Below are 22,051 nucleotides of genomic sequence, written 5' to 3' on the forward strand. Positions count from 1 at the left end.
TTTATAAATACAAAGTTAATTTGAGCATTATATTGATTTTTACTCTCACACAACCATTACCCTGAATCAACGTCAGTATGTCGCAATGATTCAAAATACTGACGCCCTACGACAAGCTACTTTCCCATTTTCCTTTTAAGGATATGATTGTCCTTAAAATATGTACATAGCAAGCAGCCAAACGAACCGCCAAGAGATTTGCAAAATGTACTTACACTGGGTATGCGATAGAAAGCTTGAAAGAGCGACTGGGGAGCACCTGGCCGCCCTCCCACCCCATGCTCGGCTGCCAGCCCAGGGCTCCCCGCTTCGCACCAGGGGTTAGCACCGAGGAGGAAACCGCCTGCCAGCATGCAGAGGACAGAGGAAAAACGGGGCAGAAAACAAAGGAGAGAGAGAGAAAAATGAAGGGAAGCCAAAGCATTTTAATGATGATCCGTGTTAGTCATTACGTGAGAGGGGGTTAGTCTAGTGTCACTCTATCGGTTTCTTGATACAGACATGCCACAATGCAAACAAAATGCATATGATGAGTAATTTGCCACATACGAGTCCTGTAGAGATGGTAGCTGGTATCTTCTAGTGATTTTAAAGGTGCACCACTCCTACTACCTGTACTCACTGCTTCCAGTTTTTATGCTACTACCCCAAGTTCACCACATCCTCCCTCCCTCTCAACTTCCAGCACCCTATAGAAACTCTTTGCACAATTTGTCTTGAAAACAAAATGGGGAATTACGATTTTTCTGCAGAGTTGTCATGCAAGGAAAGACGTGTCCCTTACAGTCAGACGAAAACAAAAGAACAGAAAAAGGAATGTTAGGTTTAGGGCTGAGGACCAGGATACTACTACTCCATGTTCTGTACATTCATCCTTTTGAGGGTATTTCAGCTTGAACTTTCTAAAATGCACAAGCAGAGTCAGGCCAAATGCAAATCCCTTTCTCAGGCAAAGGGAATCACCGCCAGCGTGTCTGGAGACAGATTTACAGCCCATCCCCTCAGTCTGTGCATGGGAGCGTGCACGCGTGGCTGTGTTCGCGTGGGTGCAAGTGTGCATGGGTGTGCATGTTCACCTGTGTGCATGTACTCTAGGAAGAGGTGCGTTCTGACTACACATGCATATGTACAACGCGTCTGTGTGAGTAGGCATGTAGAAAACCACACACATATACGTTAGAAAGAAAACATATAAAATAATCTTCTTTGAAGCTTATTAAGGTTCTTACTCAAACCATGAGAACAGGGACTGATCATGAAAACTAACGCTTTCTCCCTATTCACTGAGGCGTTGCAGTTCAGTATTAAATCCTGCAGTAATTTCAGAACTAGATGCCAATTTTACCCTTGTGACTATAAGGTCATTTCCCCAGTGAATCACACATATACATACATAAAATTCTTATTATTGTGTTTCCTGGCTTTTTATGGTTTATCTATAACCTTAATATCCTTCAAATGTATATTCTGTATATTTATTTTCCTTTTTTTCTTTCAATTTAAGAGACAATAAAACCAACTGCTACGTAAAATCAGACCCATTAGCTTCAGTGATGTGAATTTAGGATTCTCTGCATAATATAGACATGTATATTTTAAAAATGTATATTATTATTCAGATACACTGGAGCATATATTTTATATTAACTGTGGTCTGATGATTAAATACTTATACCAAAATATTTTGTAAATACATAACATTTACCTTTAGACTTCAGTGATTTTTGGAGCTTTTTCAGTGTATCATAAAAATATGTCCTCAGGCACATTAAAACCCTATTAAATTTCTTTGAAATGTTGTCAATGCCCATGTACAGTAGCCACTATTCAAAAATGTCCTGGCCATTAATACATTTCTCATAAGATCCAAGATCATCAGACCATTTTATGTACCACTAGCTTACCATACTTCTTTTTCTCTCTTAAAGTAAAATTATTCTGACATTATTAAGAATGAAAATAAAAAGCAACGAGAACCCAAACTTTCTTTAAATAGTCAAAAACTAATTTTATATATTTTAAAAAATAATAATTAAAAAACATGTTTCTTTCCTGGGTTCCTTCTCTGTAAGGTTTAAGCCCAGAGCAACTTCGTCTAAACCCCTGAAAATAGAGGTTTGCAATGGCAATGCTGTCAGAACCTCAGCTCTGACACACGGAATGTGCCACTGGAATAAAATCAGCACTTCAGACTTACTTATCTGGGGATGCATGAGCCCATACAAAACAGAGTTTTGCTCTAATTTAAGGTACTTACACAAAGTTCTATCATTTCAGAACTGTAAAATCATCTACCTATAAAAACTAACTCTTGCTTAAACTCTAGATAATACAGACGGGTGATTTATTTTTTTTTTATAAAAAATCTGTAGCATTGAGTAAATCTGCTAAAATATGTATATATTTACACATGGTGAGCAAGTTATTGTATAAATGCGAACAGTGTGTATATATTGGCATTTAGTAAAATGTTTCCCTGAACCTGATTGTATGCGTTATCGGACAAGTATTGATGTAAACATCTGAACCTATGTCAGGTGTCTCTGTTACCCATTTACATTAGACCAGATCAAAACCAACGAGACAGACAGACTAACAAAAATATGTTTTCCTGTTAGACAAGTCCACCTAACTCCTTAGTTACCTACTGCACACAAGTCAATCAAGTCTGCTGCTGAGCAGTGCTCTCGTTCCTACAGCAGGTAAAATACCTGTTAGGTTGGTTGTTTTTTGCTTGGCATTTTTGTACATCTTGTAGATCAAACACCATTTCCGGAGCCAGGCAACCACCCTCCACTCCTCCCCCAGAAATGATTAAAAGGTAAGTGTATTGGAGAACCTCTCGTGTCGCTCCTTTTCTAACTCTGTTCCCTTGAAGAACTCATGGCACTGCTCTGCATGAGGAAGGATGCTCATTTAGGTTCATAATCCAAGTCCTGCTTCGAAAAAGGCATGTAAAAATGAACCTCCCCAGTGTTTAGTGCTGCAGAAAAAAGATACAAATGTAAAAAAAAGTGCTCAAAAGAAGTCGACTTTTTATATTCAGCCATACAGTCTAGTAAGAAGGGATTCAGAAATGCAGGCCCATGGAGTACAGTAAAGTAAGCCTTTTAGGTGCCTTTCTTCAGGTGATGCAAAACTAATTCATTATCTATGGTCTCCTATGCAGACTGTCCCACACCAACTTTGTTGTCCGTCTTTGTCTCCACCTCTTATTCAACTACTTTTTGGCACTGTCCTGGTATGTGGCAGCTTTCACTGTTGTCCCTGCTAAGCCCCTGTTACTGACCCGCCGTACCAGTACTTTAGAGACAGGGATTTTTGTTCTGTGCATCTCGCTTTTGGCCAGGTGATGGTATGCGACATGATGGCTGATACTGGCGTCTGCTCCATGGCTGGCAGGATGCGACGAAAGGTGTTTAATGCTGATGGGTATCTTGGAGTCCTTCACTGTGCTTGAGGGTGTTTTCAGTGAGCACGTGGTCGTTACCGGAGACACGGGCTTGGAGCGTGGCACGCAGGTGACCTCTTCATCCGTAGGCCCTGCCGGTGGGTTCTCATCTGGCTCGGTGTAGAGGTCATAGAGAGCATCCCCACTGTAGCTGTCCCTGGGAATGGTCTCCTTCTGGATGCTTGTGGAACCATCTTCCTCAGGACCAGGGGTGGTGGAATCCCAGTAGCCCTCGTCGCTGTTTGGGACGCCTTCGTGCTGCTCCTTCTCCCTGCCCTTCTGATCCTCCTTGTGGCTGAGGTGAATGGGGATCTGGTGGAGGCCACCACGTTTCACTGCCACCCTGTTCTGGGCCCCCTCGGTACCTCGGTTCTCCTTCAACCTCTCCGGCTTCCTTGTCCCTCCTCCACCTCCTCCTCCTTCTGTCTGGACCTCCTCTGTCTGCGACAGCATATCCCAGAACTCCTGCAGGTAGGTGTCATCCACCTGGTCCGGGCTGGCCATCTCCTCCCCTCCTCCCTGGTAGGCCACCATGGTGGGGTGCTTCTTGGAGCCACCCAGCTTGCCAGCCCCGGGGGTGCTCTTCTCGCAGCCGCCACTCCCGCCGCCCACATCCTCCTCATGGTCCGCAATAATATCTCCACAGCCTGTAAGAGAGTCAAAGCTTTTCAGTGAAGTCACGTCAGCAAACATCAAACAAATACGATCAATCGATTGCTCTGAGGGTGGATCAATAGAGGAAGGGTCAGGGGCGGCTGCCGTCTCTTGACCGCTATCACAGTGAGGTTCAACAGGGGGGATAGTCGTTATTGGAATGTCACCTGTTATGGCCGCATCCTTTGCAGTCCCAACCTCTCCGGCGCCCAGGTCCGGTCGCTCGTGGCTGAGCTCCTCGGGTTGCCTTCCAGCGGCGGCAGGGTCCTCCCCGGTGGCGGGGGCTTGCTGTCCTGGGACTCCCCACTTCCCGCTTTGGGCTCCTCGGCCGAGGCGTGGGCCTCGCCGCTGCGCTTCTCCCGCGGTGGTTCCAGCCCAACGCCTCCTGCGCTGTTGGGAGTTTCAGACAAAGGTTTTGGCGTCTCCTCTTTGATGCACTCCAGGCTGGCAGTCAAAGACCCCGGCATAATAAGACCTGACTGGATCTCCGAGGTTTCCCCCCTCTCCTCCTTGCCATTTTTGTCCTTTTTGTGCCATCGCATGCTGCTGAAGATCCCTTTCAGCCCCTTCCTTTTGTCTGCCGCCAGCCCGCTGCTCCGCGCTCTCCGCCTTGCCGTTCTCCGGCCTGCCGTTCTTCCGCAGCAGGGAGAAGAAGCTGTGCGACTTGGCCACCGAGCTGCCGGGGGAGACGCCGAGGCTGCCGGCCGGCCGGGCCCTGCGCCCTCCTTGCTCTGCGGGTCGCCGCCGCCCGGTTCCTCCTTCTTGCTGCTCTCCAGCACGGCGTCGGCCAAGCCGTCGTGCGTCCGGCTCCGCACCATCCCCGCTTTGCTGGCGCCCTTCCCTCCCCGCCTTTGCTCCTCACCCCGAAGATGCTCGGCATGGTGCCCCCGGATTTCCTCCTCTTGAACAGTTTGAAGGCGGTTTTGTTAATCCTCCCCGACGGCTGCTCGGCGGCCGGAGGCTCGGCACAGTCGCAGTGCGAGTCCATGTCTGCCGCTGCCGCTACCCGCCGCCGCCGCCGCCGCGGCCTCCCCTCCGCCGCCGCCGCCGCCGCCCCCGGTGCCCGGTGCGATCGCTCCACTGACAGCCCCGCCGCCGCCGCCCGCCCCGTCTCCATGGCAACCCGGAGGGGGGGATAAGCCGCTTTTCCTCCCGCCGCGGGCCTGCGCCAGGCCCGCCGTCGCCCACTCGGAATCAACCTGAGCCGCCGCAGCTCCGCCGGCAGCGCCCCCTGCCTCCACCCCTCCCCAAAAGGGCTTATATAACTTAACCCCTTTCCTCCTGCGGCCCGCTCCCCCGCGCCCCACGCCGCACGCGCGGGCAGGGCCGCGGCTGGGCGCGCTGCCTGCCGCATGGCGCCGGGGGAGGCGCCCCCGCCTGGGGGGCGAGGGCCACGCCGCCCCGACGCCCAGCGAGCGGCCCCGGGGGGCCGGCGGTGGTGGCAGCGGGGAGCCCGCTCCCCTCGCCAGGCGGCAGCCCAGCCCAGAGCCCCGCACCGCCGCACGCCCGCCTCTCTTCCCCCTTCCCACCCAAAACCGGGCCCTCAGGTCCCCTGGGGGGGGTTGTCGCGGCCCCTCACACGGGCGCCCGGGGCAGGCAGACCTCAGCTCTTCTTTACAAGAGCGTTTTTGCATCGCTTCTGTGTCTTCCCGGCACTGTCAGACGACGCTTTGGACCACGGCCTTCGGGCGACTAAAACCATGCGATGTGAGGCGCCGTGAAGCACCAGCAGCGCTTTTCTCTCACAAGTGGGGGGGGCGGCACAGTCTGCAGGTGACAGTGCACCACACGGCACGGGTGGAAACATGGGACGCCCAGACTGAACCCGGGAGGTACATACCCCCGGGGCAGATGCCAACTTCGTCTCCCCTCCCTTCCTTCCCCCTCTCCCACCTCACCAGGACAACTTGCACCGTCCCCAGTGTCCCCTGTTCCTCCCCAGTGCCCGAGGCCACATGTCCTCCCACTGCCGATGACAAGAGGGGAGCAGTGGCACAAGCTGGGGCACCGTCCAGCCCTCACTCTGATTGCCACCCCCTGCCATGGAGGGGGGAGCACGGCAGCAGCCCCCACACAGGCCTTTTCCCAGACGCCACATCCACTGCCACACAGTCATGGCACCCAAATCATGCCCATGGTGTGTTGCCAGCGGGGGATGATGGCCAGCAGCACAGCCATGTCGGGGTGGCTGGTGGCACCATGGTCACAAAACCCGCTCACTGGCTGCAAATCTATCCCAGATGCAAAGCGAATTGGAAGAGAAGAGAAGAGAAGAAGAAGAGAAGAGAAGAGAAGAGAAGAGAAGAGAAGAGAAGAGAAGAGAAGAGAAGAGAAGAGAGAAGAGAAGAGAAGAGAAGAAGAGAAGAGAAGAGAAGAGAAGAGAAGAGAAGAGAAGAGAAGAGAAGAGAAAGAGAGAAGAGAAGAGAAGAGTCAGAAGGGAGTTTACAACAGTCATGTAGTCCCACTGCCTGACCAGTTCAGGGCTGACCAAAAGTTACAGCACGTTGTTTAAGGGCATTGTCCCAAATGCCTCTTAAACACTGACAGGCTTGGGGCATGAACCACCACTCTAGGAAGCCTGTTCCAGGGTTTGACCACCCTCTTGGTAAAGAAATGCTTCCTAATGTCCAGTCTGAACCTCTCCTTGTGCAGCTTCGAACCATTCCCACGCATCCTGTCACTGGATACCTGGGAGAAGAGCTCAGCACCTCCCTCTCCACTTCCCCTCCTCAGGAAGCAGTGAGGTTCCCCCTCAGCCTCCTTTTCTCCAAACTAGACAAACCTGGCCAAATTAACCTGCTCTGAGCTCCAAACTCGCTAGACAGCACATCTACCTTGGCTTTTTTCTGGAGGCTGAGTTATTTCAGCTTGGGGGCAGTGCTCTGCGCCACGGCTATAGAGCAGACCTGCTTTCAACGGGAGCTGTAATAATGCATGTGCCCTGGCAGCCCGACTGCTATACAGCATTAGTCTGGGCTCCTCAAAATATAAATGCTTGTCTGGGTTTTAGCCCTAAATGCAAGTGAAAACCACTAAAGAGAAGTCATATGTGGGCCCCTGGCTTGGGGCTGGGTTCTGCTCCCTTTGAAGTCAGTAAAAGGTTTTGCCATTGACTTCACTGGTTGGAAGAATTAGTTGTGGGATTTTTTTTAACATCATTAGATATTCATTGCACCTCTCCCACGAGAGCAGGTTGAATTATCTGTTGTGAATAATTTATCCAATGAATTTAGTCCCTTTTTCTGTTCATGTATAAAAAGTGCCATTTGCATTCACAATTACAAGCGGTCCAATAAGAGCAATATGAGCACACCATTCAACTTACAGGTTTCTCCTGCCTTCTGCAAGAGACAGAGGAAAGGACAGATGAGACAGAAGCCAAGATTTTTGGCTGGAGGAGAAGGAGTGAGTTACATTTTACAGAGTGCACTTCAAAAACATTGCCCAGCACCCAGAAAGCCATGGAGACAGAAGGTCAGAGCAGACCCTCAACCCATAGGCATAAGTTGCTTACCTTGACTGTGCCTCCGTCAATTGTGCCACGTCATGAGTTCTCCCATCCCTTGGTAATATTTCTGCTCTTTAGACAGAGGAAGGAAACTTGATAAAAAAGAGAAAATACCAAATGCTCTTGTGCAAATGCACAGAGCCAGGCATCCTTTGGAAATGTGAAAGAACAAAACCTGGTCATATATCTTCAGAAAAAGTGGGCAAAACAGCTAATAAGTAAGACTTGGCCACATGTCTGAACTTAGCAATTTTTGCGCTTTCATATTGCTGCTTTGTTACATTTCACCAATCCTTTATCTTTCACCAATTCTTCTTACAAGCATTGAGTCCAAAGGAAGGAGATACAGAGGTACAAAAGGCAGAGGACAGATGAATTAATGATTGACAGCGGTATGGAAACAGACAATTTATTGTGCCCTCTTTCTTTTTGTGTGAATATCTGCAGCCGTGACAGAAAGGGTGGACTTTCAGCTTGTTTTTTCTGTCAACTTATAATCCAAGTGTTAATGGAAGAAAGTGACTTGAGGTTAACTTGAAATTACTACTTTAGAAATGTTTTTGACAATTGAATTTTTTTTTCTACACATTTGGCTTCAATCCTTTTTGCACATTTTAAAAGATGATTTAAATAACCTTGAAGTACCTCTGGAAATGGATAGTCATTCTAAAATGAAATATTAAAGCATTGAATTTTGAAAGTGACAAATGAAACATTGCCATTTTTTCTTTTCTTTTTTATTTCATTATTTTGTTTTAACCTAAAGACATCGATGGATTCAATATGAACTAATGACATGCTTTGGTCAACCTGCCCTTGCAGGACTCAACAGGAAAAGCTTTGGACAAAACGTTCCCCAACTTCTAACCGAAGAAGAGTAATGCTGAAAGATGGTTATATTCATGCAAAATAGCTCTTACATCTAGGGATGTTTGGACACCTGAGTGCTGTACGATCAAGGAAGTTGGCAGAAAATGTTCTCTGCCGCATCTGTTGTGCTCATGTCCTCATGTGCAATGGGAACTTCACACAGAGAGTTGAGTGGCATTCCCTTGCCCTTTTGGTTCCCTGTGCTTTCGGCTGGGATTTCCCCTGGCAGCAAGTGGCATGGTGTCATTTTTCCAAAACTGTAAAGGGATACAGGATCAGCTGCGTGAACGGCCTTCCAAGGTGAGCGAGGATGGTTTCTGGAAAATGAGGATGAAATGGAGCCAGAGACATTTTCTTCCATGTGGTCCTTTTTTATTCTTTCTGGTTTTACATTCTAGGAAGCTTGCACAAAGCCTATGTAAGCAATACCTACTACTTACTGGTTTTCTCAGAGGTTTAAAACTCAGTCCCCTGAATTATGGTAGGGATTTCTTTATGGCTTCCCTTCATCTCTGTAGGTCTGAAATGGAAGTCTGTATCTGACAGTGAAAAATGTTATAACTCTGTCTTCCTGGCAAGGGGGAAGAAAGACTGACAGGTACCTTGCAAAGTGAAAACAAGTGAGGAGCTGTAATTTAAAAGCAGAGAGACTCCACAGTCAGCTGGGACCTCCTGATGACCTGCAGACAAGGGGCAGCTGAGCAGCTGTGGTGGGAGAACTGTTTTTACTGCATCCGCCTGACCTGGCTTAGTCTGCGGGGCATCTGACACAGTGGAGGAGATCCCATGCAGAGCTGCACACAACAGCCACACCAGCGGGTTTATTCCAGCTGAAGAGGATATCAAAAAGGGTCTGTGGAAGAAATGTTTTCCAAGGTGGATTTTTTTCATCTTTAGAATGAATATGAATGAAGAAAAACAGACAAGAAATGCTACATAACAAAATTATTCAGAAAAGGGTATTTAAAAAACATGTAGCATTTATAGGTATACACTAAGGACTTTGAGGCCTATCCTCTCCTTATTCCATGGACATACCCTACAGCTTTTCTGGGCTGCTTACTGAGGGTTACTGTCACAGACTGCTGATCCAGCTCCCAGCCTTGGGTCCACCACTGATTTGTGCTGTGATCCTCAGGAAGCCACTGCTTTGCTTCGTTTCAGCCAAGGGTGCCTTCTCCAGTGACCCACAGGCACCAGAGTCCTGTCCCAGCCTCCCTCCCTCCCTCCAGAGCGCTGGAGCCACAGGGACACCACCGCAGCTGGAGCCATCAGGTGAAACAGCAGCAGTAGTAATTACAGAGCAGCAGGCAGAGCCTCACCCTGCTTTTCCCCGGTGTTTACACCAAGCAGACGCTCTCAATTCCCCTGGAGACTGCAGTATATGGCACAGAATGAATATTGAATAAAAATCCTAGGATTCACCAACTATGAATCAGTGATGGAAGTGACAGCTAGCAAACCATCTTGTCCCTCGTTTTGACAGAAGCCCCTGAGTTTTATGGTGTTTCAAGGCTGCCTCACATACTGAATGAGAGCACAGAGCACAGGGTGACAGGACAGAGGTGTCTGAAAGTCTCTGTGGGAATTTTTCACTTCATCCTTCATTTCTAAGTAGCTTCAGTGACTCCAGAGAGTCAGGGGCAGCCCTCTCAACATAGTACCCAGGATATGCTCAGTTTTAAGCCGGACCTTACCCATTTTCTACTGAAGTTCTTTAGCTTTTTTCTTTTTTTTTTGGTCAGCATTCTCTACAGCTGTGTTTCTACCATCACATATACTACAGTGTATGTATAATTCATGGGGCTGAAAGACACTACATCAGTTTAAAACTAGTACGTCTTCCTAATGATAAGCAGTGAATCTAAATTGCAGGAGGTGAATTGCAAGACCTCGGCCGGCACAGTGCCTGCATCTAGACCCAGGCTGGTGATGGGAGAAAGTCAGCAGTCTTTAAAAAAGCCATAAATAATTATCATGCCAGGGTCTAGAATTTAAGGGTGAGTACAGGGAGGCCCAGAGCAATAACAGGTTCATATGGAAAACAGGCCTACTACTTGAACGGTTATTTCATACACCACAGTTTCTTCTTACATGCTTAGGTGTGCTACTGCACAGAGACACTCTTCAATGCATTACAGTATCAGGAAATAGAAGAGATACTGTTTGCTGGATTACAAAATCAATGGGCTCATTAAGGAGAACATAAGTAATGTCAGATCTCTGCTGATACCTTAAGATCTGCTTAGGGAACCACTGGGACTAAAAAAAGGGAACTGGTAAAAATGGCAAAAAAAATTTCAGAAAAAGAAATGGGGGACTAAAGAAACTCCCTTATTTTCCATATGAACCTTCATGCTGTAACACATATCAGTTGGAAGTGTCTGCTCATACAGGTACAGTGGAAAAGCATCTGGATTTCTAACATTTGCCACTTGTTTGCGTTTGCCTCCCAACAGATCCATGTCCTCTAATACTGCATATTTCCTTCTTCCTTCTCCAGCCCATGCAGCAGCAACTAGCACCTCCTTGGGGCTCTTTGCTTTATTACTCTCCCTCCGTTTTCCCAGGTCAGACTATTTTCCATATACTTTTCTGCAAACCGAACTCTCCCCAGCTGCAGAGGCATGAAGAGCATAAATGTGCGGTTCAGCGTGTCCAGAGCCTGGCTGACCCTCACTCTCAGGCAGCAGAAAGTTGGGGGATATCTCAGGGAAAAAGTTCTTGAAGGAGTCTAAAAAATGCGGTACATGGAAGGAGCAAAAAAGAGTGGCAAGTAGAAGATGAGGGATAAAGTGAGTTTCCTACACTCGTATCAGACTGTCATCTCTCCACAGGCTTCATGCTCACCAGAAACTGCCTGATTAAGACATGAAAAATTGTCACTGGGAAAATCTGGTATCAGTGTAATGTACAGATAGCAAAGATCATCATGACTGGGAGATGTGCCTGTCCCTGTAAAGTATATCTCCAATCTGCTGGGAGATAATAAACTGTCATTACTTTGTTTTATTGGCTGAAGAGCTGCAGTACTGGGAAGTGTATGCTGAGCAGAACAAGACCTGTTTCTCAACATAGAGACCTGGACTCTCTTTTCAGAAAATTATATCTGAACCCCACAAACTTACGGAATTTGGAAGTGCCCACCGCAGAACTGTGCAATTTAAGTAACAAAAATGTCCTCTAAATCTCCAAGAAATCACACCAAACGAGAGCTGAGGTTCAGATTCTTAAACAGGTAAATGATCATGCCCTTCTGCAGCATAAATGTGGAGGAAAGAAAAAACAGCCACTGCCTTTTCACATATTTAAACACTGGTCCAGTCTAGCCAAAATGGGATGAAGTCCTATTTCATGAGCCTGGAAGACTGTGTATTAGACCAGAGACCTGCTAGTGAGGACTTCACGAGGAGGTTCTGACCGATAAGATGTTTTGTCAGCAACACCGTTGCATGTGAAAAGAATCCTGTGGCCGCTGTGAGGTTTTCTTTTATTACTGTCACTCAGCCCCAGCATCCCTTCCAGGTGCAACTGTATAGAAAAAAATATGTCCAGCAAGAAATGGATGTTTAGGTTGAGCAAACCAGTCGTGGGGTTTCTGAAATCAAGTAAAGAATCTGAGCTGAGAAAGAATGAAGTTATAGTACTTTGTTCAAGATTTTTGTAGGGTTTTCTTGTTGTTGAAACAACTTTTCTGTATAAATGGCTGTTTTAAAGAGCAAAATAGGAAAATAACACCAACCCTCCCAAAATGAAGCAAAGCACGAGTTCCACCCAAAAGAAAATTATTGAATGTTTTCCAGTTCAGCCAACAAACTGAAAAAATCGATTGTCTGCATACGATCTTTGTGTTACCCAACTGTTCTTCCCAATGCAAAACAAAAGGATTACAGAGAAATAAGGAAGAAACTGAGAAACTGAAAGGGGGGGAAATACCCATCATTTGTCTTAAAGCTAAATACGAATTAAAAAAGCAGGCAGTGCATGTAGACCCCCAAGGGACAGATTTACTTCTAATTAATAATATGTTAGTACCCTAGCCCTGTGCATTAAAAAAACCCCTCTAGATTAATCCTGCTGTAACATTGTAGCTAGAACCTCTAAGAATTAACTCAGCCCAATCCCAGATTTACTTGCACTGTAATTACTGGAAATGTGGAGAGTTTATTTTCTTCCATCTACTGAACTGAAAAGAGAAATGTTAAAAAAATCCCCATAAATACGTTTTTTTACTTGGATATACAGCCATTCACTTTCTTCTTTGGATGTTTGCAATGTCCCAGACATATTAAAAACATTTTTTTGCTTGTAATTGTGCTAGTTAAGTTTTTCTACTTCAAAAATAAATGAAAATAAAATCCTGGCTGTGCAGTCCCAGCAGACCTGGCAGACAATAGTAGCACAGGAGGGATGGGTCTTGCCCACTACCTTTAATTAAAAGCCCAAAGAAAAGCGTAAGCAGATTAGGGGGACAATGGGGAATACTGGATCAGAACATGTTTTTCAAACAAATGAGAATGATTTTTGGAGGATGAGGACATTTTTAGTGAGAGGTAAGCATCTAAAAATATTTTCATCTCATTGGGGATGCCTGAGTTTTTTCCTCAGCCTTGTACTATGTCTCGCACCTTTCCATTGACTTCAGCAGAAATACTTCTGATTAGTCTTAGTGGATGTAAAAGTCAGAATCAGGCCCTTAATTAAAGATGCAACCTCCCTAAATAGGATACCTATATAGATGTGATCATATTACTCGTGCTTTTTTTAAAATAAGAAATACTTCTCAAATTCACCATCAAGGCTATTGCTAGATTCAGCTGCTGCAGATTTAAAAAAAAAAAAGTCTTTTTATTATAATTACTGATAGATACATTATTGGTTTGATTTCAGGAGTGCTTTGTCTCATTTTCTTTCTCTCTCCTCATTTTGCCGTAAAGCAACCAGCCCCTGGGCAGAACATCAGTTGGAGCGGTTGGGTGCCAGCACAGCAGTGGCATGTGGCTCAGGTGAAAGGACTCAGAGGCCAAATAAGAAAGAGGGAAAAGAAACCTGAGCATGTGTGAAACATGCCGGCTGCAAGGGAATTACTGAAAAGCTTTGGAAGTAAATCTGGGCCTTGGAACATGGTGGGAGAGGAGAGAAATAATTGTGCTTTTTATTATGACAGGTTTCCAAAACTAATGACAGAATTCACTGTCAGGATTTTTTTCAGGGGCCCCAAAACTGCAACTGGTCCTATATGAGCTGCTCTTAAGCGGATAGATAGACATTATATATTATATATTTGAAACCGGGTATATCTCAGTAGCTTCCAAAAGGGTTGAGTATAAGATGCTATAGAAAACTAGGCCATGCCTTGCAAACCTGTAAGAACCACCGGTTTCCATCTCTTTCAAACCGAAGGGTAGGTTTTGTCTCCCCATGATTTAACCAGCTGCAGGGTAAACAGCCTCATCTCAGCTAGTTAGCTTAAATCCCCTTTCTCTAATGTGGCAAAAGATAGTTATTCTTGGGGTGCAATTTATTTGACCTGTTTTACATGTCAGCTTAAGCATGGATGAGGTAAATCTTAGCCTAAAAGCTCTGAGCCCAAGTTAAACATTCAGAAAAAAACACCTATAGTTGCTCAGATTAGCCCCTCTCCAAATGTTTCAGCATTCATGGATTTTAAGTTGTTTCCTCCCTTTCCCAGGAATATCAACCAACATTTTTCAGCTTTCAATTTTTCCATTTGGAGAAAACATTGTTACACAGAAATAAATCATTTTCCATCGTCTCTAATGCAAGCACGTGCGTTGCTCCATGTATGTGCACATGGCAAAGCCTATTTCTTGCACCAGGGGAGCTACTAAGATGGATGGGAGTTTGCAGGACTGGAACTCTGGTCAAAGTTCCACCATTGGAAAGGCTTGGTGCAGCCTGGATTTTGGTTGTATCAGTCCCTCAGAGCTGTGAGAGTTTCTAAAGAAATCTGACCCCGCTTGGTCTTTCTAAAAATGATGCCTTGATACACATCAGTGAACTTGTTAGTTGGAGACAGTCATAGGGACACTGGTAGCTTGTAGAGAAGCACGTGATTCATATCCCACATGGCACTTTCACTGATCTCTTTTTAATATTGGCCTCTCACACCCTGCTCTCACTAAAGAGCATTGTGTGGTACACGTGATTGATACAAATAACACCAGAGGGTTTTTTCCAAAGGGCTATTTTTGACAAGAGCTGTTGCTCTGACAGCAGATCGCTCGATCAATTCAAGCTGAATGTCAGCTAAAGGACAGCTTTTCAGTTTTCTCTTTTTCCTTTTTTTTCATCACTAAGAAAAACGAAGCAGTGGGTGTTGATTTATGACAGTTTTACTAAAAAATCTAGAGAGTACAGTTCAGTTTAAGAATAGATTAGTATCAAGGGGAATAATCACTGGGGCTTCCACTCCTGCTCTTCTTCTTGCTCGGACAAAACAGGTTTCCAGAGAAGCACCATTTGCACAAAGAGCATATAAGAAATGTAGGATGCCCTTTGAGTTGGCTGGTAGGGTACCCAGGATGGAAAGCAAGAATCTCCCAGCCCCTTGGCACCTGGAGGGCTCTCCTCAGTGGTGTTTCCACACACAATAGCTGGATTCAGCATCCACTGAGGACAACTGCAAAACTCCCGCCAAGCTCCATGATGCTGGATTGGGGCCAGGGCCAAGCAAACTGGAAACCAGCAGCACAGGTTTGCCTGATGTCACTGGCTGGTTGGGGAAAGCCCGTTTCTCTTGACTCCTGGCCAAGCTATACTGTTCCCTGCTTCCAGCAAAACCCAATGGGAAACCCATGCACCAATCCAAAAGATGTCATATGTATCAAATGGGACAGTCAAGATCATCCAGTCCTTTTTGTGGAGTTTTTCCATGGACCTTCACAAAAATACATTGACAGGTGGTCGCAGAGCTTTGCCTGAACTCGTGGATTACCAGGCCAGAAGGAAGCATCCTGTGACTGTCAGATCTGCAGTCTTGGAAGACACAAGCTGGAGGAAATGACCTGATTTTTTTTCAAAAACACGTGCCTATGGCCAGTCTCTCTTTTTACTTGCTCACTTCATGGCACACAGGCACACACATACGTACATATCTAAACACGCAGAAGTCCCAAAACATTTTTTTTCAGAGAGATTCTTCTTTTCACACTCTGGTTTTACTTAAACACGCCTAAGAGTTTACTCTCAAAATAACTCTCTATATTAGTTTTTTGAAATGCAATTGTATCTATGAAATAGTAAAGGGGATAAACGGACAACAAACTGCATCCTTCACTAACACTTATCTCAGATCAATTGATAATCCCTTGTCAGGCTGATTGCTGTCAAAACCAGGACAAGCAAAGGCATTTTTCATTCCCACCATTGCAGCGGTTGTCTTTTTCTGTTAGCCCAATTAAGCAAAGCGAAAAGGAGTAGCACCATATCAAAGCCAGTCTGCCTTAGGATATAAATTGTCGTCTTGTATTTGTCCATAGCCAACACTGCAAGAATAACAAAGCAATGCCATGAAACTAAACCACTGTGCTGAAAACACAAAGGAACCATTTTTTCCCCTCCAACTCAACATGGCATCCAGCCATGATGCCCCATGACAGGCGCCAGCCCTCCGTCAGCTTGGCAGATAGCAGGGCTATGCACAGCCACCCTGTGTCGCCTGTGGTCAGCCCTGTGCCCGTGCTGCGGGGGGACGGGGCTCAGCCTCGCTCAGCCTGAGCCCAGCAGAATCGGACTCCTTCCCCCCACCGCTCCAGAGCTGAGAGGTTTTGCTGGGTGCCACCATGAAAGCTGTTTTCCCTCCTCCACCTCTCCTCCACACTTGGGAGGAGAGAGCCCTACACCTTTCAGCTTGGAAGATGAGAGGGAATCAGTAATTTTCTCTGGCGCCGTTAGCCAAAGCCCTCCTGGAAGTGAGCTGACGCTATCATTGTAGAAGTGTAGCTGACTTCTGGCAATAAATGCCAAAGAAGTGCATCACCCTTGTGGCTTGTTGTCTACATGGCAGGACACCCTGCTGTGTGCTGGATTGTCACATGTAATCCATGCAAATGCAGTCATTAGCTTTAGCAGATGTTTTTTTATCATGCTACTTCAAAACCGAAAAGGGATCAGCTGGGATTTTTGTTTTCCTACCTAGATTTTGAGGAACAGAATAAATTGCAACAACCTCTTGTTAACGTGCATGCACCCTTCCTGGTATATAAGGCTGTGCACCTACTTCCACTCTACATAAGAACTTTTTATTTACTGCTTTTTATTTTCTTGATCTAACTTTTAACAAAAATCCTTGTAACAGCCTTAGGAAAGTAGGTTTGTGTTTATTGTCTGCCTGTGACACATGGAGACAAACAGATACCTTATCGAACTATCAAAGAGGAGAATCAATGTTAGCAGCAGATTTAAGTTCTTCATTCCTGGTCGTTGTTACCGGCCAGTGTCCCTCATTACAAAATGCCCTTTTTGCTCTCCTTAGGCTCATTCATCTCAGTTAGGTGCCTCTGATGATAGATATCAGAGCAGCAGGCAACGTAGTTGGGATGCAGCCACTTGGTTTGGGGGGCAAGGGGGTTTAATGGCACAAATGCAGTCCATTTTGTGCCTGTTGTCCCAACACCAGGCAGGACCCTGTGCAGAGAGCAGATATAACCTCAATGTCCCATCCTTGAGCCGTGGTCGGGCCATGAGAGCTCCAGGGGCACAACCGCCGTCTGACCACGAGAGCTTGCAGTGGGAATTGAGGCTAGAGCAGGGACCAAGGCAAGACCAACATCAAAGAGGCAAGAAAGAGGGTGAAGCTGAACTAAGAGGATTTGCTGGGGGCTGTGCCAGGGAGCCCCTGGAGCAGCCATATGGCTGCAGGCAGTGCCGGGCACCACCAGCCTCTGCTGCCCCTGTGACCGTACGAGCAGCTTCTCAGCAGCACGGCAGTGGCCCTGCTGGGGTGGCAATGGGCTCCCCGCCTGCCTTCCCTACGCTCTGCAGCTGCTCGCCCGGGGCCACCGAGCCTCAGCAAGGTGCAGGGAGAGGGCAAGGAGGGCTCGGGAGCAGCGGATGAGGCGAGAAGGGAGCGGAGGGCTTGAGCAGCCCAGCAGAGCTGTGCACTCCACAGCCCTCCCCATCAGCCCCCGAGCACGAGCCCACCACCCATGGCTGTGGCAGAGGGCATTAGGCTGCACTACGGTAATTAATTGTGGATCGTGCATGCATCTCCCGGATGTTTAAATGTGAACCAGTTTAACTGAGTTTTAATTAAAGCTGTTGTGAATTGGCTTAAATCTGTGTTCCTTCAATTCTCTAGGAACATTTTAACTGCAGAGGTAGGATGCTATCTCATGGAGGCAGGAGGGTTTCAGCTGGTTAATTGTTAGAGGCATGTGAAGACCTAAATATGCTGACCCAAATGCAGCTCTCAGAAAGGGCTCAACTCGGTGTCCGTGGAAATCAGTGAGCCCAATTGTTCCAGGAATGGAGTCCCACAGGGACTGGAGACGTTCAGCCTTACAACTCTGTCCCAAGTGCAAAGTACACTTTCTCTCTCTGTTTTCTCCAATATAAATAAATAGCTTTGTGTATCCTAAAGAAAACCAACCCTACCAAAATACTCCATTGCACAAATAAAAGGGAAAAGGTAAGAAAAAGACCAGATCACATCAATTAGCTCCCTTACTGAACAATTAGAAAGCACTTAGTGATAAGAAGGCATATAAAGTAAGATAGAGCAGAACACAGCAGCACAGAGCACTAATGTAAATTTGGTGCAACTCCAGCATCTGACTTGCCTTTTGCACTGCAAATGTGGTGAAGCATTTTAAGAGAATGATGCTTTTCTATTAATCATTTATAGTATTGGTAGGGTATTTCCTGTAAAAGTTTGTTTTGGGTTTTTTTTGTACACTGAACTTTATGGATGTTCAATTATAATAAAGTATTGCAAACTATTTGCTTCTAGCTAGGGAGAAAGATTTCCAGAGAAGTTTCTCTTAACATCAAAAGTGAAAAAGCATTTACACTAAGGAAATACATTAACCTGCTACCAGTTAAGAGAGTATAGTATTCTCAAGAGCTTTCTGAAAATTTTAAGTATCCTAGCATCAGATGGTAAATTATTATCTTGTAATAAGGTGTTTGTGCGTAGTTTGTCATGTTTCTTTTATACTTACTAAGAATTAAAGAGAACAAGAATGACACAGGATACTCTTAAAATGGCAGGAAGCAATAATCAAACACTTCCATTCGCTTTCATTTCACACTGGTAACATGTTTTTCCCTCTCCTTATTTGAAAGAGAGAAGACTAGAGCATGCCACTATGAACCTCTGTTCAGTGTGTTTCTCTTTATTGAGGGTTTCCTGCTATAAGCCATAGCTGGACAATCATACTACTGGGCTAAATTACAAAAGCAGGGCTTTAAAATGTAGTTATTTTTATACCACATCTGTAACACCAGGATCAAGCAGAACCCTGGGGACCTGGTTGTGTAAGACAGTGCTATCAGAGATGTAGAAAGCTGCACTTGCCAGTAATTTATACCAACATATTTTCAAGTGAGAAGTACAGATCTAGACAATGTATAAACCATAACTTGAGTGCCTACATTTGCATTTAAGCATCTTAATAACAGCTAATGAAAGCACCAAAAATCAAAGTCTTAATACAAAAATACCAGCTGACTTAACTCAGAGCTCAGCCAGACCCTGAAAGCCTGAGCCAAAGGCTGAGTAGAGCAACGAGGCTACACATTTTGGTGTGGGGATGCTGGAGAGGGGGCTGGATGCATTGTGGCCAGCCCTGGGTCGACTCAGGAGATGGTTCCCAAAATCCTGGTTCCCCACTGCTCCCTTTCCCTGTGGCTGCAGACCCCTGAGGAACACCAAGGAGATCCCTCTTGCACAGAGGCAGGGAAATACGGGGTTGGAGGTGCCACAAGGAGCCAGGAGAGGATTTCCCTTTCCTGTAGGTCTCATGAGGACTGCAGGAGAAGCGAACGCCTCTAACCCCAGCCCCTCAGCCCTCTCCAAGGGGAGGCAGGCACCTCCAGGGGAAGCAGCCAAGGGAAAAGGAGAGCTGTGGACAGCATGGAGGGAGATGCCAAACGCATCCTTCCTAGTAAGGCACATTGTGCCCAAGTTACACAGGACGCCTCCGGGAGCCTCCTGGGCCGCGCTTGATAGACCTCACTCTTACCGGTTTGGGGTCTTCGCCCCAGGCTGATACTTTCTGTCAGTAACAAAGAGGAAGAATGGGTTTATCTCATACATAAAAAAGATTGGATATTACTGAATTATAGAAAGTACTGACCTCATATGTATCACATCATTTTTTCCCTTAATGTGTGCAAGGACATTGCTATTAGAGATATACAAGCTCCATATAGTAAAGAGTGATTGTTGAAAAGGTGTTTTTCCTGTCTCTGTGCTCATTTAAGCAGTTTTCTGTAAAAACTCAACTGGGAATTTCCTGAAGAGACTAAAATTACCAGACCAGTTTAATCCCTGCTTGCTTTATCTGCATTTCTAAGTCTCAAAATGATTTAATTAGTAACCAGTATTACAGCACATGTGGATTAGTGTCCTATTAAGACAACAATTTTTTTAGCAGGATTAAAAAACCAAGATTTGCAAAACTCCTTTGCTCTGGCCCAGTCCCCAGCCATTCAGCTGGACAAATGGGGGCTCATGTGTTTGTGAAACAGTTTTATTTCTGAGCACATTTCTTGAGTTTTTGCACCAGGGAACTGCAGACTTTTGAAACTCTTTCTGTTGCTCCCCTAGAACACAAAGTGTATCACGAACTACTCTTATCAAAATAGAAACAGCTGATCCTTTTTTTCTTTTTCCATAAATATACAAATAAATTTATTGAACCCTGGGACAGAAACAGTAATCTGTCCTGACATCTTGCAAAGCACAAGGAGCTGGTGTATGCTGGGGTTGGTCCGTGTGAGTGGATACAGCGCCACACTCCTGGAGGCTCTGCAGGACCCACCTTGCCATCAACATTTTCGCTTTTGCAAATCTTAGCCACTAATTTTATTTGCAGCAAATGACACAAGAGTTAGTCAGTTTTGCTCTGGGGAGAAACAACTCTCACAGACAGGTCTCATATTTAGCATGATATCTTTTCAATTTTTTCCCACGTTCTCCTTGAAAGCTGAACAAAGCTGTAGATTTTAGCATGAAGTATAGCTGCAGTAGCCGTCTTCCCCATTTCAGTAGCAGAACGGTCACTAGTCACCTTGGAGTGGCGACACGTACATTAAGGGCTCTGGTTTATGCCAGTCTTACTGGCATCGCTGCAAAGGAACATTTGTGCCTGATTCTGCAAAACTTTGCTATTCAAATAAAAAATGCACAAACTGTGCTTAAATAGGAAGGTACCTGATCATTGGTGTCATGGAAAGTAGGACCAGAGTGGTGTTGGCTTTGTAGTCCACTGGACATAAACTGGAAAAGAAGCTGGAGGTAGCAAAGAAGGTCCTGTGGAGACAGAGCTCAGTCAATGTCACTCATGAGACCTCCATGGGCTCCGGTGGCTCTGCACCAAACTGAGGTGAGAGAGCAGAGAGCATGTGGGCTAAGAAATGAAGATTTTTTTAAAAAGCAGCAAGGATGAGGACAGGAAAATGAAAAGGCCGTGCCATGCAGAAAATACAGTATGCAGAAGTAGCACCTTGTCTTCTGTCTGTAACATATAACAGACCAGTTCAGCTGGGAAATACCCTGGGCTGCTGTAGCACGACCTGACACAGAGGCTGATACACACACCCCCGATGCTCCAGGAGGCCAGATCATAGGCGCAGGCAGACCCTGCCCAAGCCCCAGCACCTGCACTTTTGTGATAGTGTCAGCATATCGGTTGTACTGAACAGCAATCTGCTGCAAAGCAAAGCTGAGAACATGGCTGGAGCGCAGGCAACACAGACTGGCAGAGAAGCCAGCAGTCCAAAATAAGGTTTCGAAGGCAGGAACAGCCATGGGTGCTGCAACAGAAGGTCAATCCCAAACCTGGCTGCTCCAGAGGTGCCTCACCAGCACTAACACAGGTGTGACCTGGTGGGTCACAGATGTTCACGCAGGCACTTCCCGGCTGCAAACACTGCCCATCTGCTGCTTTCCAGAGAGAGGAGGCACCTTGCTGCCATGGCTGGAGCAGGAGGACAGCAATCCTCGGGCTGCCTTGTCCCATAAGAAGTGACTGAGACCCTCACTCCACACCGGTTTCCATGTGTGGCTGAAAAGCAAGGAAATGAAATATCCCTGAACTTGCAGGTAGTGTTGCATGAACATAAGAGGAAGGGAAAAAAACACTCATGCCTTTCTCTTCTGTCCTTTCAAGGCAAGGGCAAATCTTGGCCTTGGATAGTTGTTTTATAACTGAATTAACCTTGAAAAAAATACCCACCTTTGCATGAACTAAGACTATTTGAGTTCTCTCTAACACCCAAAGGGCTCCTGGGTTTGCCTGTCACCAACCAAACTCCAGCTGGCATCCTTATGGCATGTCTGATTGCAAAGGCATGGTTACTGGTGTGTGAGCTAGTTCAAC

At 46.1% G+C, this 22,051-nt stretch overlaps 1 protein-coding gene across 1 annotated transcript; it reads right to left on the reverse strand.

Moving 5' to 3' along the window:
- Positions 1–3,220: 3,220 nt before the first annotated feature.
- On the reverse strand, positions 3,221–5,093 carry AMER2 (APC membrane recruitment protein 2). The gene is given in 6 exon segments (XM_059826211.1): positions 3,221–4,098; positions 4,273–4,378; positions 4,381–4,674; positions 4,676–4,819; positions 4,822–4,949; positions 4,952–5,093. Coding segments are annotated over 6 exon segments (1,692 nt in total).
- Between the last annotated feature and the right edge of the window lie 16,958 nt (positions 5,094–22,051).

The sequence above is a fragment of the Gavia stellata genome, chromosome 1 (assembly GCF_030936135.1).
Source record: "Gavia stellata isolate bGavSte3 chromosome 1, bGavSte3.hap2, whole genome shotgun sequence".
Lineage (NCBI taxonomy): Eukaryota > Metazoa > Chordata > Aves > Gaviiformes > Gaviidae > Gavia > Gavia stellata.